The 18,604-nt window shown below is 35.3% G+C and overlaps 1 protein-coding gene across 7 annotated transcripts in view; it reads left to right on the top strand.

Moving 5' to 3' along the window:
- The window catches only part of PCLO (piccolo presynaptic cytomatrix protein), a 421,390-nt gene that overhangs the window by 372,979 nt on the left and 29,807 nt on the right, over positions 1-18,604 (top strand). For all 7 annotated transcript variants that reach the window (XM_064375087.1, XM_064375077.1, XM_064375065.1 and 4 more), the window contains one exon: positions 187-260. In XM_064375087.1, coding sequence (XP_064231157.1) covers positions 187-260 — 74 coding nt within the window. The remainder of the gene's footprint in view (positions 1-186; positions 261-18,604) is intronic.

Raw genomic sequence — 18,604 nt, 5'->3', positions numbered from 1 at the left:
GGAGCAATTAACTATGTGTATATGCGCCATTCAAATAATTATTGCAAGTCCGAAAATACTAGCTTGGTACAAAACAATTGCGGTTTTTGCCATTACTTTCAATGTAATATTATTTATGCAAACTTATCCTCCTTTGAATTCATGAGATCATAACTGAATATGTCATTTTGTTTTATTTTTAAACAGAGGGAAGATGGGACAGAACGGACAAGAGCCTGTAAAACAGCCAGGGGTAGGAGTAGGACTAGCAGACACAGAAGGTAAGTACAAATTTGCAATATTGGATTTTAGCTGAATGTACATTCTACAGTGTAAGTGTTGAGTAGCTGTTTTTCTTTTAACATGAATCTAAATGTTACAAACTAATGGTAAAAGCAATAGGCAGTAAGACGTCATCATCTATTAAATGAGAATGACTTTGTATTCATTTAACAATTTTCCAATTTTCTCATTTGTGTTTAATTTTGAAGTACCTTGGGGTACTGAAAAATTAAAAGAGAAAGAATGAGAAGATGACACAAAAAGAGTCAGAAGACTTTCCCCAGGTGGGAGGGAAATCTTCTTGAAATTAAAAATACGTATTTTATTTAAAATATCATGCAAATAGAAAATCAATCATGGAACCTCATTTAAGTCCATGGAAATTCTTAAATACATGAAGCTGAGAAGAAACTAATGGTGCAAAAATCCTTCTACAGAAAAAATAATTACTAAGCTAACTTCTCAAAATACTAATTTCAAATTTGGTTTTATTAAACAAATAGTAAATTACTACCAAATGCAAAAAATCCTTACCTTCAACAAACATATAAAAAGAATATCTATAAGCTGTACAATGACTAGCTTACTTTTCATAATACTATGATAAAATCTAGTAGCCCTGGCCGGGCATGGTGGCCCACACCTGAAATCCCAACACTTTGGGAGGCCAAGGTGGGCAGGTTATGAGGTCAGGAGTTTGAGATCAGCCTGCCCATATGGTAAAACCCCGTCTTTACTAAAAATACGAAAATTAGCTGGATGTGTGGCACATGCCTGTAATCCTAGCTACTCAGGAGGCTGAGGCAGGAGAATCGCTTCAACCCTGGAGGCGGAGGTTGCAGTGAGCCAAGATCGTGCCACTGCACTCCAGCCTGGGCAACAGAGCAAGACTCCATCTCAAAAAAATAAAAAATCTAGTAGCTCTATTGCCCTTCATGCATTGTTCCAACCTCTCTCAATACATTTAACTATTCTAAGTAGTTTATTCTAATTACCTATGAGGTAAATAATAACATATATTAGCTTTATATAAAAGGAAACTGAAGTGCACACATAGAACAAGGTCAGAACAGGTGAAAATGACATGAAATGTCACACTATTAGGGTGATTATGGGTGTGTTATCACAAGAACACTGCACAGGGAAACAGGTTTAGGTTTCAGTTCTGGTCTTTATTAGATATGTGACCTCATTTCTCTGTCTTCAGAAACCTCGTCTGAGAAATGCTGGGTCTAAGTGATACCTAGGTTTTCTCAGGGGCTTAAGTGAATGCCACATTTTTCTTGTTCTACTCAAAATTGTAAATTAATCTTTGAACTCCTTCAAAGCCTATGCTTCTTTATCTGTTGCTGTGTACCTCAGAGTTCCACCCTCAGCCTACCAATCCTTTTACCTGCCCTATCTCTGTATATGCTCATGAACTCTGTCTTATATATTGATTAGTCCCAAACTCCTGGAATTTAGACTCAGTCTGTCAGGCATTTGTGTCCAGGAAAATAGAAACTGTTCCGGATATATAAAATAGAGGAAACAAATGACTAGCAATTGATTATATACTCATAAAAGAAGCAGAGAAACTAAATAGGGGATAGTGAAGCAGCAGAAAAAGCTACTGTCACCATAGGCTAGAGGACAGTGAGAGCCAAAATCAGGACAAGCCTGCTTGCTGGGAGCAAGAAACTTGAAAGAGATCGAGTCAATGCCAGAAATATATCCTGAGACAGACAAGGATGGGGAGAAATATCCTGGTTCTCTCTTCCTCCCATTCTCCAATCTCTGCCAGTGCCTGATCAAATCCAGCTGGAAGCCAGTTGACAGAGAAGTCTGGGAACAGTGTACAGGGCAGCTACTCTGAGAAGTAAGCAAGGAAAACACTGAAGAATGCACCTGAGAGCACATAAATATAAGGCCAGCACAGTATTTTACATGGATACGTCAAACTATGTATGCCCTGCACTTAATTCACCCTCTTCCCCGTTTTGCCTCCTTTTCCTGCTATATTCTTAACACACGCAGTTCACAAAATTTGCGTATTTTATCATTGTTCCTTGATTTAAATTACCTATTTCTATTTTTGTCTTCCCCATAAGACTGAACAATTCTCAGATCAGAGATAGGGCTTACTCATCTTGGTATCCCAGCACTTAGCAGACAGTCTTGCCCAAAGAGTTACTTAGAGAATGTTTGTTGAGTAAATGAATAACAAATATGATTACCTATACAATTGGCAGCTGTGGATTTTCATATTACTCTAGAATTTAAATATAGAGAAAAGCAATTCATGCATAGTTTTAGCTACTTAATTTTACCTTTCTTTAATCCTGAAGTTTATAAATAAAATTGTTTTGATATAAATGTTAACAGCTGTCAATGAACAGAAATTGTTCATCCTAATACTGCTTTCTTCTTTCATGTCAGTCCCACACAAAACATGCTTGTTTTCCAAGAAAGAGCCAATCAGAGGCTACTTTAGTTTTATTTAAACTTGTGAGTCAATATGTTTCCCCTTTAATGAACTGACCCTGATCAACAGTTGATCTCAGATTAGTTATTGAGCAGAGGGCCGGGGGTTGAGGATGGGAACAAGATGGAATATGTACTATAATGTGAGTCATTTATAGTCAAGTGCCCTTTTGGTAGCAATGTTTTCGATAAGTTGTTTTTGACTGAGTTACCATTAATATTTGACAATAAATTTATAATCTACATATCTATATGAATTGGGCAAAAATCACTCTATAAGATAAATATAAAAGATAGTTAATATGGAGAAGGAAACTGCAATAATATTAAACTTTCAGAAACAATTTTAAATGAGAATATAAAAACAGAGTGGGGAGAAAATGATGAAGAATTTATTTGCTCTCTGCAGATAGGAGAACACATCAATTTTTTTATTTTAGCATCTTTTATTTTTATATTTATTACACTTTAAGTTCTGGGGTTCGTGTGCAGATCGTGCAGGTTCGTTACATAGGTATACACGTGCCATGGTGGTTTGCTGCACCCATCAGCCCGTCATCTACATTAGGTATTTCTTCTAATGCTCTCCCTCTCCTATTCCACCACCCCTCCACAGGCCCTGGTGTGTGATAGTTCCTTCCCTGTATCCACGTGTGTAGAAGACATCTATTTAAAGTGCAAGATTTTGTTGTGTCCACATAGAAATATAGCATTAACTTTGTGTTGTACTTGAGATATATGTAAAATCTGTATTTCGTTTGTTTTGAGTGATCCAAAGAATTACCTTTACTTCCTTTTATTGCCAGTGAACATAAACAGCCAATTTAATGGGGAAAAAAACAAACAAGAGTCAATTCAGTTTGTTTTTAGACAAAATATATAGTTTCCTGATTGTGTTATTCCTCCATTCAATCCTTCACCAGGACATCAGAAAAACTGTGACTCTGTAGATAAGCACAGTTTTCTTGAAATTACAGGTCCTTGAAATGTTCCACTTCATCTTAAGTACTTATTTTATTCATTTCAGCACTTCGTTTTATGAACATCTTAGTCCACTCTAAGAAATACTCATCTACAAAGATTTGCTTTAGGATAGCATATTTTAATCTAGAGTATATAATAGATTTTAAGTACTCACTTTTAGATAGCTTGTTCACATAAAATTTTTATTTGTTTTTGCTTTATAGGGCTCAGAATGTAAAAAAGTAATGTTTTATGGGGTTGCAATTTTCTGTTGAGAATGTTATTGAGTATTTTTACTGTTAAATAACCATGTCCTTCTTCTTATTATTAAGCAAGTCTATTTATTCTGCTTCTGATTTAAAAAAAAAAATTTCCACTTAGACATTTTCTCTAACACTGTTTTACCTTATTTATAGAAGTTGCTCATACATTTTCATCCCAGCTTGAGATTAGTTCAATGGGTCAGAATGTCAGATCTATGAAAGGTTCTGGGGATCCCACCTAAGTTGTAGTGAAAAACAGTAATACTTTTTTGGGTTATCTCCACTAATCAATCGTTGAATTTCCACAATTTAATTAAGTGCATAATGTAAAGTGCAAATAAGTGTTGTGTTTGGCATACAGTTAACATCCTTTAAGTTGTAGCTATTATTAAATTGAAAGTATATATGAGACAGAGTCATTTGGATCCCATCCAAAGAAGTGATTATTATTCAGGATTGATAAAATACTGTGCATTTGTTGACAATGAGAGCTATACAAGACCACTTTTCTTTAAGATTAAATCAAACCAATTAGACTTTCAAATTGTACAGATGAGTGTTTTCCCAATTTACACTAAAAACATCTAATTACATCTTTCAAGATAAGCTACCTGGCCCTTCCATTAGTTCGGATGGATGTATTTAATACTGTTATTTTTGCCAGTGAGCATCCATGTAGTAGCTGGCTTGCTCCATTAAGTCCCCTAAACCAGGTGTTCATCATCTTTAACAAGTATTACAATCACAACTTCCCATGAAGTTTAATTTTCTTTGCTGTATGCATTTAAAGAACAAATAACCCTAATAAATTATTTATTTTCTTAAGTATCTTTGTAAAATTCAATCTAGTTTCAGTAAGAATGGAAATTCAGTTTCCAGAACAAATAAACCTCAAACATTCTAGAAATTTGCTAGGCTCTACTCTCAACGAAAAGCTATGAAACCATTATGGAAGATCCTCAATTAATTAGAGTATAATAACAGCTATTATCATGGCATCCAATAATTCACTCCACAAATAAGTGACCTTGCTGCCTTATTTTTCCCATCACATATGCTACCTTTCTTATGTTTCCAAAGTTTATTAGTGCCATATATGAGTGTGTCTATTATATGCAAGACACCATATTAAAACTTTGGATTTTACAGAGATCAGTTCAATACATATGCTGATCAGCAGCCAGTAGGCATGCTTGCCGAACCAGGTGTGTATAGCTAGTGTCCGTTCAGATTGGTTGGTGACTGTACCATGCCTATTGCATATGTTAACAGTCATCCTGAGAAGGGCCTTTAATAACCATGATGCAAAGAATAATTATGATAAAAATGTATAAGCCAGAGGGAAAATCACATGCTTTGGAATTTCAGCATTAAACAGCATGGCTGCATCAGTAGCAGTGATGGTGCGGAGCATGGTTTTGTGAAAGAGGTTACAAGCAGTGACTGCTTTGAAAGTTGAACAAGGTCTAGACATGTGGTAATGAATGAGGCCAAGTTCAGACTGAAGAACAACATGAGGAATAACACAGATGAAAGAAAAGATTGGGGGTATATAGGAAGAAAGTTATTCAGTGAAACTAGAGCGAAGGGTGCAAGGGGAAAGCCTCCCCCTATTTGGAGGTGGTTTCTCTGGACCTTATCACCTTATCACATTTTCCTAAATTACCTGAATCTAAAATTTAGTGTCACTTATTTCTAGTCCTGGATTACTCACTGGGAATTTAAAATTAATGGCATCTACTGCAAAATACCCTGTTATTGAAATATTTTTTAAAATCTGTCTTAAATCTAAGCCAGATTCATCTCTGGAGGGTATTGATTGACCATTAAAAAGATAAATGAATTAAATTTCTAGAAGTGATCTTGGGTATTTCTTAGTCTGAGCACACATCAAAGAATTGTCAATCGCTTGATGTAAAGCCCAGAATATTTTAGACTTCCAGAGATTAACATCTGAAATAGCAGTTTTCAACATTTTTCTAAATGTCTTCTTTACCTAGAAGTCCCTGAAATGGTTGCACTGGGAGTTGTTGCTCTGATTTACTTATGAGAGAGAGGCTTTTGAATCAAGATAAGAATACTAAAACTTAGCAAATAACACTGAACGAATAAAGGCCAAGAATATTTTCTTAGTATAGATGTAAAAAATTAACAAAAGATGTGTAAATATCACAAATACATAATGTTTATTTTGTTCTAAATGCCTTCACATTATCTGGTTCATTTGTCACAAGACAGTAGGAGATATAGATATGGAATAATTGAAATAATAATTTCCACTTTATATAGTCAAGGAAACAAAGACCTAGAACCATAAAACCATTCAAGTAGAGTTTTATAGTCAATTTATTAAATAGAATCTACAGATAGCTAATCTAACATCACCTGACTCCTGCCATTGTACTTATCAACACTTTTACTTTGATATTGATAGTTATAGAGCTATTTCATGAAAAAAATCATTTTAAATTTATAAGACTATCTTAAATGGTTTGGGAAGGAAAACATTCAACACTTAATGATTATAGCCAATCAACTAATAGCACCATTTACATTACAGGTGCTATGCAGCTTGCCAAAAAATATTTGATATCTTGTTTTATCAGATATTAAAAATTTCTGTAAAATTTCTGTATTCAAGATAACATTAAATTAACACAAAATAGACAAATAGATAAATGGACAAATGGATAACTTAACCAGTCCAAATATAGTTTTAATGTAAATGGTTATTATAAATTCCAATGGAACAGAGATTTCATTCCATAGAAAAAGTTGGTTGTTTATCAAATAGTTCTCCCATGATTTTCTCAGTAAGAAAAGAAAATTATATTTCTAGTCATTAACATATGCCAAATAATTTTAAGTTCTATTAAGAAGGTGAAGTTTAAAAAGGAAATAATAAAAATGTTTGAAGGAAATCCAAACAAGATTTGTACAAGCTTGGTGGAGTATTGGGGGCAATGTCCTAAGCAAGATAAGAAGCCATAAACCATCAAAGAAATAATAGACATTTTTGTCTACAAATAATAATAACATTTATATAGTAAAATAAACCAAAAACAAAGGCAATGAGCAAACTATAAATAAGATTAAAATATTGTAACTTATATGATTACTAAATGATCACTATCTTAAATAAAGATCTCCCACATTTTGCTCAAAAAAAGGACAAACGAACAAGAGCAAACATGGTCAAAAATTGTGAACTGAAGAGCCAGGCGCAGTGGCTCATGTCTCTTGTCCCAGCACTTTGGAATACCAAGGAGGACAGATCACTTCAGCTCAGGAGTTTAAGACCAACCTGGGCAACATGGCGTAAACCCCATCTCTACAAAAAATACAAAAATTAGCTGGATGTGGGAGTGCATGTCTGCGGTCCCAGCTACTCAGGAGGCTAAGAGAGGGGAATTGCTTGAGGCCTGGAGGCAGAGGTTACAGGGAGCTGAGGTCCTGCCACTGCACTCTAGCCTGGGTGACAAAGTGAGACTCCGTCTCAAAAAAAAAAAACACACACACACAAACAAAAACAGAAATGAACTAGCATGCCAGTGAAAATGACTTTTCACTGAAGGGAAATTAGCAAACAAACAAACTTATAATTGTTAAAAAGCAATTAAGTGATTAACCTATCAGGTTCAAATTCTATCTAGTAGTAATTCCACAGCAAAGAGAGAGAGAGATAAAAAGAAATGTTATTCAAAATATAACACATTTCTTTAAACTGAAGAAAACAAATCTCCACATTAGAAAGACAAGAAATGAAAAGAGATTTGCACCATGAGACAACATCATAGGAATTCAGAAAACAAGAGACGCAGGGAGGTTGCTAAATGTTTCTCAAGATAATTAATTAATATACATTAACTATAAAGAAGAAAAGATAAGAATTCAAACAATATCTCAGCAGCAATAATAGAGGCTTAAAAGGAAAGGGGATAATAATTAATGCCTTTGAAATTTTAACTGGAAAGGATTGTAAACTAAAAATCTATACATAAACTATCCCTCAAGTATAAAAGTAAAATGAAATGATTTTTTAGAAGGCTAAGTACAAAAATTTGACTTTCCATGCTACCTATCTCAGGAAGCTTCTTGAACATATGCTCCACCAGAATAAAGAATTAATTACATATAAGCACACCCTGACCCCCACACTCAATACTTTGTGAATCAAGAGACACAAAGAAGAGAGGACTTCCATGATGAGATAAGGAGAATCTAAAGATAATAGCCTTGCAGCAGGCATAAAGAACACCTGAGAAAATATAATCAAATATCGAGATAGGGCGATCAAATATCAAATGTGGAGATCAAATATCAAATATGAAGAGTTCATTAGCAGTTATTAAAGATCTGTATTTGATTCCAATGTATTTTGGGGGTTCAGACATTTCTAGTAGCCCAATTTTAAAAAAACTCAGCCCTCCAGAGAAACTAGAGAAGCTTAGAAATTCATTCATACATCCAGGTCCCTGAAGACCCAATTTAGAATGGTCCAGAGAGGTGAACAGGTACACACTGTGACCAAGCACTAGCAGAAGAGACAGCCTGTGGTTTTGTGTTCTCAACACATGGGGCAGCTGCTGCAGAGTGCCCATCTACTTGGCTGGAACTCAAAACCAGAGCTAATCCTACTTTGCATCTTTACCTGAGCATCGACCATACACCTAGGTGCTCCCTTTACAAACCTAGGTGGAAAGGTCAAAGCCAGGGATCATTACAGATAGCGCTGGCAAAGAATGTGAATCTTCCCTCTCTTTGACATCTCCACCACAACACAAATTTCAAAAACAAAAATATATGGAGAGTTCTAGGCTGCACGTGGGCAGTGGGTGGGGTGCTCTTGCAGGAGAGAAGAGAATTGACAAAAGTCATGATGTGTCTGGCCAAGTGAGAAATAGTATTGAAAGGGGATTTACTGCTCTTTTGTTGAGAACAATTAGAGATAGGTATGTAGAAAGCTAAGCAAATTGTGAAACAAAGCAATTAATAACTTAAGGAAAAAATAAAAATTAAGTAAAGCTTGCCATGTAATAACCAAACTTTCTCAGAACTGAATAATATTAAATAGTCAAGTTAATATAAATTTGAAATGTTAGTTTAATCAAGATTGTAATATATGACAAGGATGAGAAAGGCTAAATCTTCATCTATCAAAATTTTAAAAGCCAATATATTATAAAAGCAATACAAAATTATTTTAAGAAATATGAATGTTAAAAAAACTCAAGAAACAGATTTTTAAGAAATAGTTGACAGGGGGTTTCTCTTAGCAATTTGACTATGGGTTAGGTAAAATAAAGGGTTGAGATAAGTGATATGTGAGATTTTATTAAAAAAAATAAATAAATCATAAAACATATAAAATGGTGATGGGATAGGGTGGCTCATGCCTGTAATCCCAGCACCTTGGGAGGCTGAAGCAGGCAGATTGCTTGAGTTCAGGAGTTCAAGACCAGCCTGGGAAACATGGCAGAACCCCATCTTTCCCCCAAAAAATACAAAAATTAGCTGGGTGTGGTGGCACACACCTGTGGTCCCAGCTACTTCAGATGCTGAGGTGGGAGGATTGCTTGAGTTCAGGAAGGAGAGGTTACAGTGAGCCAAGGCCATACCACTGCACTCCAGCCTGGACGACAGAGTGAGACCTTGTCAAAAAAAAAAAAAAAAGCCATAAAATTATTTAACCTTTTGATATATGAAGAAATGAAAAACTCGTGATAGGAATCAAACTGCATAGTAATAAGAAATATTAGCTGGTGCAGTGGCTCACGCCTGTAATCCTAGCGCTTTGGGAGGCTGAGGCCGGTGGATCATGAGGTCAGGAGATCAAGACCATCCTGGCCAACATGGTGAAACCCCATCTCTACTAAAAATACAAAAATTACCTGGGCATGGTGGTGTGTGCCTATAATCCCAGCTACTCGGGAGGCTGAGGCAGGAGACTCACTTGAACTGGGAGGTGGAGGCTGGAGTGAGCTGAAATTGTGCCACTACACTCCAGCCTGGGCGACAAAGGGAGATTCTGTTTCAAAAAAAAAGCAAAAGAAAAAATTAGTATTATTTGAAGTAGGTAAATAATTTTCTGCTACTCCCCTAAATTATTATAAATATCCATTATCTTAAAACTCTTCAGTGGTCGGTATTACAATTAGGTACTCTTTTTATCTGACATACTCATTAAAGACTTTTGATAGCACCATTGTTGTATAGAGAAAGTTTTTTCCCTTTTAAAAAAAAAACCCTAACTTTGATGATGTAAAGTACATAATCTCTAGGGAAAAAGAAGTCTATGAAATTCAAACTTTTTAACTTTTAACTTCTTTTCCTGATTCACTGAGATTTTTAAAATATATTTATAAATGTTCAGGAAGAAAAAAATCAGAATTTTTAAAAATGACAAAATTTATTGAAGATAATTCACTTTCCCACCTTTTAGTTTATTTCTTCCTCTAATGGTAATTTTTAAATTTATTATATCTAGAAAATGCTGGAAATTTACATAATTTTCTGTATAAGAAAATATTTTATAGGTGAGTAAAAAAGTAAAACTGGAAAAAGAAAAGATCAGCACATTTCACAAAAGAAGCATCTGCTCACCCGCGTATTACTTTCCCTTAAGGAAGCAGTTTTAGAGATAAGAAAGTAGTATGGACATGAGATAACAGACTGAGGAAAGTACACCACTGCTTGTTTATTAGATGTGGGCTGCTAGTCTCTAAAATAATCAATGTATTCTATTATTTGCTTTGCACCACTAAAAACTGTGGGGGTGGATTATTCTGTTTAAATCTTTTACTTTGGAAAAAGAATTGCTATCTACTCAAGTCATCTTTTGTCCTGCACTAAGCAGATGCAATTTTAGGCTATTATCATCCAAAGCAGATGTTTACTTATCCATGAAATAGCACACTATTGTGATATCTCTAATTTATATTGCACTTTGAAGCCCAGACAAGTATTGTTGATGTTATGGAATGCTAAGTAGCAGTAGCAGGGCTTTACCTTACACATTTTATTATGATATCGTCATATTGAATGATTATATATGTGTGCATATATATATATATATTCTAATTGATGATTCATCTTTTTTAAAAAACTAAACTCAGAGAGATTATTACTTCAATTAAAAACTAGGGCTGGGCATGATGGCTCATGCCTGTCACTCCAGCACTTTGGGAGGCCAAGGTGGGGGATCACCTGAGGTCGGGAGTTCAAGACCAGCCTGACCAACATGGAGAAACCCCGTCTCTACTAAAAATACAAAATTAGCTGGGCATGGTGGTGCATGCCTGTAATCCCAGCCTCCCTCTGGAGGCTGAGGCAAGAGAATCACTTGAACCTGGGAGGTGGAGGTTGCGGTGAGCTGAGATCGTGCCATTGTACTCCAGCCTGGGCAACAAGAGTGAAAGTCTATTTCAAAAAACAAAAAGACAAAAAAGAAACTACATAATTTACTTAAAAGTATAGTAACTCTGAATTTATATTGACTGTGCTTCTTTTTTCGCAAGTACAACTGGATCTACAGACGATTATTAATGCAGTATCTCTGCCAGAAAGAACCCATTTAGTAGGACAGACAAGAACAATTGGCATAAGAGTTCTGACAGTTGTGAATGTATGTTGAATATTAAGATACTCTGCTTTAGGATGGATAAGGAAAACCTTCCTGGCAGGAATATTTTTTAAAAATATTTCTTAAAATAAAAGTAATATGTATTCGTAGTTGGAGGAAGACTGGCAAGAGTTCCAATATGAGGAAACATTGTCAAAGCCTTTGCAACATGAGAAATATGTGATATTGGTGAACCTGTGGATACTTCTGCCTGGTTATAGCATAGTTCTGCACTGGAGGGAGCAGTGGAAGATAGGATTGGAAAGTAGTCATGGTTCAGATAAATTATGAAATATCTGAAGCTGTGAGGAGGAACTTAAACTCCACACTGTAATAGGTAATTGGAAGATACAGACTGATTTTAGGAAGGAAAATTACACAAATTTGGGCCTGTGAAGGATTGTAGAGGATCATATCTGAAGTTGGGGGACTCATTTGGAAGCAATTCAATAGATAAGGACTGGAATGCAGGCAGAGGCAGAGGTAGGAGATGCAGGACACAGAGCTCTGAGAGTCATCTAGGAAGACAAATGAGGTTCTTTGATTCTGAAAAATGATTCCGAATCAAAATGCAAATAAAACAGCTTCAGGCACCAGCATCATAAAGACGAAAAGATGTGATAATGGTCATCATGTAAATGATCACTAGTTAAACACAAGTTTGATTTAGAAAGATTAAACAGAAAAAATGTTAACAGCAGAGAGCAATGTAAAAGTGATTTTTAAAACTCAGGGAAACTGTTGGAACATGATGAAAAAGAAACCTTCACAGGATTTTGAAGAAGGAAATTGACTATGCTTTATAAGACAATATAGTCTTAAAGATGAGTTAAAAGAGTAATTTGGAGTTTGAATTAAGTAGAATATTTTCATTTTGCTCTTTGTTTACTCTTTTTTTTTTTTTTTTTTTTTCCCCCTGAGACAGAAACTCTCTCTGTTGCCCAGGCTGGAATGCAGTGGTGCGGTCTTGGCTCACTGCAACCTCCGCCTTCCAGTTTCAAGTGATTCTCCTGCCTCAGTCTCCTCAGTATCTGAGATTACAGGCGCCTGTCACCACGCCTAGCTAAGTTTTGTATTTTGGGGTATTTTTAGCAGAGATGGGGTTTCACCATGTTGGCCAGGCTGGTCTCGAACTCCTGACCTCAGGTGATCCACTCACCTCTGTCTCAAAGTGCTGGAATTAGCGTGAGCCACTGTACCTGGCCACATTTTGCTCTCTTAACTTTATAAATATGATGGCATTGACCTATTGTTTCAAATATGGAAGAATCTAATTCAATTAGCTTCTTCTAATTGATCCTTCTTCAATTTAAGAATCTAATTCTAGCCGGGCGCGGTGACTCACGCCTATAATCCCAGCACTTTGGGAGGCCGAGGCGGGTGGATCACGAGGTCAAGAGATCGAGACCATCCTGGTCAACATGGTGAAACCCCGTCTCTACTAAAAATACAAAAAAAATTAGCTGGGCATGGTGGCACGTGCCTGTAATCCCAGCTATTCAGGAGGCTGAGACAGGAGAATTGCCTGAACCCAGGAGGCGGAGGTTGTGGTGAGCCGAGATCGCGCCATTGCACTCCAGCCTGGGTAACAAGAGCGAAACTCCGTCTCAAAAAAAAAAAAAAAAAAAAAAAAAAAAAAGAATCAAAGAATCTAAATCTATCAATCTAATGGATTCAACTATTTTTTATAACTAGCCAGGAGTTTATCTGAGTAAAATTAATATGAGCTGTTGCTCATTGATTCATAGGTGTTTTAGAACTCTGAATATGATGTATTTTCGGAATGTGGTTTTCTTGTGATTTTAGGATTTTGACTTTAGAAACACAGATCAACAGTCTCAGATTGAGATTTGTCTAGCATTTCAAGAGCTATTTTAAACTTTTATACAACTAATCATTTTTTATTCATAGTTTTCTTAATAAAGTATCTAGATACATTTTAAATAAAATATTCTACTAAAATGCTCCTGAAAATAATTGTGATACAGATTAAAAGAATAGAATGAGATAGAATGATTGAGTTATTTTAAAACCTGCTTTTAAAAATTGTCTTTATTTTTATTTATTTATTTATTTATTTATTTATTTATTTATTTATTTATTTTGAGACGGAGTTTCGCTCCTTACCCAGGCTGGAGTGCAATGGCGCGATCGGCTCACCACAACCTCCGCCTCCTGGGTTCAGGCAATTCTCCTGCCTCAGCCTCCTGAGTAGCTGGGATTACAGGCACGCGCCACCATGCCCAGCTAATTTTTTGTATCTTTAGTAGAGACGGGGTTTCACCATGTTGACCAGGATGGTCTCGATCTCTTGACCTCGTGATCCACCCGCCTCGGCCTCCCAAAGTGCTGGGATTACAGGCTTGAGCCACCGCGCCTGGCCCAAAAGTTGTCTTTATTAATTAACAAGTCACTATTTATTTTGCAAGAATATTATCTAGAATGAATCTAGATTGAATTGTTATAGTGGCAAACATGATAACATGGAGACATGTTATGAAAATACACAGTTTTATGTTACTTAAAGAATTGATTCAATTAGATTCTCTCATATTCTGATTAGTATATGAGTGTGTGTACAGAGCACTCTCAGTAAAGGCAGAAAATCACTGGCAAACAAGTCTAGAAGAAGGATTTGATGTTTTTAATTGAAACGTTTAGGGTATATCCTGGAAACTGGAAGAATTAGTTTAATACTTTTTATTTTGTGATATACAAACAGATCAAAAATTCAGAATGCTACCATAAGGTATGAAAAGCAGGCTTAATCAAAAGAAATTACAATTCTATATTTGGGAAGACTTAAATGTTGCTATATGCATTTCACAAAGTTCACCGAGAACATTAAGGAATTTCTTGAACAAGAAGAAATGTAATTTATCAAAATACTTCATCTTCTAGAGTGAAGAAGTTAACTGAGTGATTATTTTGCTTTTTAAAAAATATTTCTTTCATTCATTAATGCTACATTATATCAGAGAAATGGGCTTATTGGTTGAAGCCACCTTTTGGTGCTGAAGTGCCTGAGTGCATTTCACATTCTACGGTTCTGTGTTTAGTGAACTAGAGGCATGTTCTATTTCACTTCTATTTTAATTGGTGGAAAAGGTAGTTTATAATGATTTCAGTTACTGCAAGAGTCCAAATGAACAGGAACTATTTCTCAACAGTTTATTTTCAAGACAGCTTTTTCTTCAAGTGTTTATTACTTTTGATAGTCTGATAGTTTTGAGTTCATTTCCTTTTAATTAATGATGACTTGGCTGGGTCAAAATTTAGGTCAATTGTGCAATTTAGTTTGATGTTGAGACTGCTATGATATTTCTCAGCCAATTTACAGTATTTTTTATAGTCAGCCATGAGTTTATGTGAGTAAAGTTAATATAAGCTGTTGCTCATTGGTTTATGAGTATTTCAGAGCTCTGAATATGATCTATTTTCAGAATGTCATTTTTTTGTAACTTCAAGAACATGGATTAGCAGTCTCAGATTGAGATTCGTCTTGCATATCATGTGATATTTTAAACTTTTGTAGAACCAAAATTAATCATTTTCTTGTTCATAGTTTTCTTAATAAAGTATTTAAATATATTTTAAATAAAATATTCTACTAAAACTTTCCTGGAAATAATTGTGGCATGGATTAAAACAATAGAACAAAGTGAAATTATTGAGTTATTTAAAAACTTGCTTTTAAATGTTGTGTCTTTTTTAATTAATGAGTCACTAATTATTCATTTTGCAAAAATATGATCTAGAATCAATCTAGGTTGAATTGTTGTAATGGCAAACATGATAACATGGAGACATGTTATAAAAATATACAGTTTTATGTTAAACACAGTTGTTTAAGAATAGTTTGTTAATGATTTAAATATAAACTTTTAAGAACATTTAAAACTCTAAATATACAAATTTATTGGTAAAGAAAAATATATCAAATTTTAATTTTGTTTATTTGTTTTGCTAGGGAATAGAAGAAAATACTATGACTGGTTTTTTTTCTTTTTTTTGGCAGGGGTGGGGGATGGAGTCTCGCTCTATCACCAGGCTGTAGTGCACTGGCAGGATCTCAGCTCACTGCAACCTCCACCTCCCAGGTTCAAGTGATTCTCCTGCCCCAGCCTCCCAAGTAGCTAGGATTATAGATGCCTGCCACCGCGATCAGCTAGTTTTTTTTTCTTTTTTTTTTTTTTTTTTTATATTTTTAGTAGAGACGGGATTTCACCATCTTGGCCATTCTGGTCTCAAACTCCTGACCTTGTGATCCACCCACCTCGGTCTCCCAAAGTGTTGGGATTACAGGTGTGACCCACCACACCCAGCAGAAAATACTATGGCTCTTAACTTGTAAATTTTTTCTCCTCCCGTATTTTATATCTCAGGTTAGGTTTCGTTTACATTATTCTTCTAATCACTGTCTCATTTCCACAGTTAGACAATTGCCAAATCCTTGCAGATTTAACCTCTTCAGTATTTCTTAAATCTCTTCCCTTTTTTTCATCCTAACTGCTGCCTAAGTTTAGGCTTTCATCACATCTCACCGACAGAAATGCCTAGTGTCCACACTGATCTCCTAATATACCTTTGAAAGTTTTTGAAGATGAATTATCGTCATCTTCAAATCTCTTTTACAGCCCCTGTCTAATCTGACTTTGTCATTGTTTAGCATAAAATATTTCTATGGACCCCATCAACCACATTAATCTAGCTAGGTTTAACACAATCAGCCCCTTTTCTACTTCTCCAGTTTGTCTTCTGACACGTCCTTGCTCCCACTTTACATCTGGCTATATCAAAATTGTGTGGAGTCTTCCACACAGGCTCTGCAGTTTCTCTTGTTACATTTGCTCCTGCTGTTTTCCTTGCTTAATGTGATCACCCCTTCCCAAAATGCTTGATCCTGGAAAACACCTGTTCATCCTTTGAAACCCACCCCTCAGCTTACCTTTTCAAGAACCTAGCTGTGGGCCCTCTCCAGCTGGCTCTGTTAAGGAAGTTGGCTCTTGTTCCTCTCAGGGCCTCTGTCACTGCGCCCATCATGCTGTAATTGTAATGATCTTTTTAAGTTCTATCTCTTTTGTCAAACTATGAGCTGAAATGATTCAGAGATGGGAAGATAGTGAGGTATAGAGAGATATGAAATAATTTCTTAGTTTATAACTTTGAAAGCTTTATTTCTTATAGGACAGGGGTCCCCAACCCTGGGGCCACAGACCTATATTGGTCCATGGCCTATTAGGTACCAGGCCACACAGCAGGAGGTGAGTGGCAGGCAAGCGAGCATCGCCTCCTGAGCTCTGCCTCCTGTCAGATCAGCAGTGGCATTAGGTTCTCTTAGGGATGCAAACCCTATGGTGAACTCCACATGTGAGGGATCTAGGCTGCATCCTCCTTATGAGAATCTAATGCCTAATTATCTGAGATGGAACAGTTTCATCCTGAAACCTTCCCCCCGACCCGCCCTCAATCCGTGGAAAAATTGTCTTCCACAAAACCAGTCTCTAGTACCAAAAAGGTTGGGGACCACTGTTCTAGGACAATAAAGAATAATTGTTTTGTGATGTTAAAGGCAAAAATGAAATATAAAATAATACTGAAGAAACTTAAATTATTTGGTAAGTAAACATTTACAAAGGAATTTGGAAAAAAATACTTTCCAGTTTTTTGTGGTCATAAAAAGCTAGAGGCAATATGTTTATTTCTCCATAACTAGAAGAACAGATACATAAAATATATTATATGCAGATAATGGAATACTATGCAACTGTCAGAAAAAAAATCTAGATCTACATATAATGAAATTAATATGTTTCAAAAACATAGATTTGAGTGGGAAATAAATTAGTAAAAATAGTGAGATTCATAGCATATTATTTTAGTTAAGAATAAAACATAGAAAGCCAAACTAGATATTCTCACAAATATTCCTTTTTGTAAACATTCATATAAATAAATATATAGAAGTTGGATTGAAAGGAAATACATGAAATATCCAATAGTGGCTGCCTTTGGTTGGGAGGGTAATGAAGATGATGAAGTTAGTAAGATGAAAGGGAAAAACTAAGCATAAACTAAATATAAACTAAACAAAGTACCAAACAAGTACAGGTTCATGCAGAGACAGAGTTAATTGGGTGGCTGTGTGCTGTGAATTGATTAATATGAGTAATTCAATTCTGAGCATCTGCAGTTTAAAAAAATGTTGGAAATAATGTTATCTGGAAAGGCCTCACAAGAAGATAACATTTGGTAAACACTGAAAACAATGAGGAATAGAGCTGTGTGAATCCTACAAACAACATTCCCTGCCTGCCCAGCACCTTCAGCAAGAGTATGACCCCAGTGAAGTGAGCAATAGAGAGAGACAATAGAAGGCTTGTTGAACACTGCAAGAGCTCTCACTCATAACGTGGTTTGGGACAGTGTTGGAGGGTTTTGAGCTGAGGAATGAAACAATCTGGCTCAAGTTTTAAAAGGATGATCCCAATTACTCTTTTGAGAATATTCTGAAGGGAAACAAGGGTCAAATAAGAAAGACCTCGAAATACTTGTTGCAATATTCAGGCAAGAAATGATGACATCTTGTATCAGGTTTATAATTTAATATAGTGAGAAGAGCTAAGACTTTGCCTGCTGCTTCAGGATTCATGTATGTATGCATACATACATATATATATAGATATATATATGTGTGTGTATATATATGCATATAATACATATAATTATACTTATATAATTATATATAATTAAAATACAAGGTAATTACAATAATCAAATTAATAATGATTACTTCAGGGGTGAGAGAGAGGGAAGCAATTGGGGAAGGATTACCTTATTGGCTTCATCTGAATTTGTTTTATTTCTTAAGCTGACCAGTCATTACATGAGTTATTGTGATTTAGTCTTTATGTTCCCTTATGCCTAAATTATTTTTAATTAATTTAAAAACAATATTAAATAATTTTAACATTCATTTTTCATTACATCTAGGGTGCAATTATTTAAGGTGATATTTCTTTAACTCTGTCTA

This window comes from Aotus nancymaae, unplaced genomic scaffold (genome assembly GCF_030222135.1).
Source record: "Aotus nancymaae isolate 86718 unplaced genomic scaffold, 86718_ANA_hifiasm-v0.15.2.pri h1tg000002l, whole genome shotgun sequence".
Lineage (NCBI taxonomy): Eukaryota > Metazoa > Chordata > Mammalia > Primates > Aotidae > Aotus > Aotus nancymaae.
This window is presented reverse-complemented; position numbering and strand designations above follow the sequence as displayed.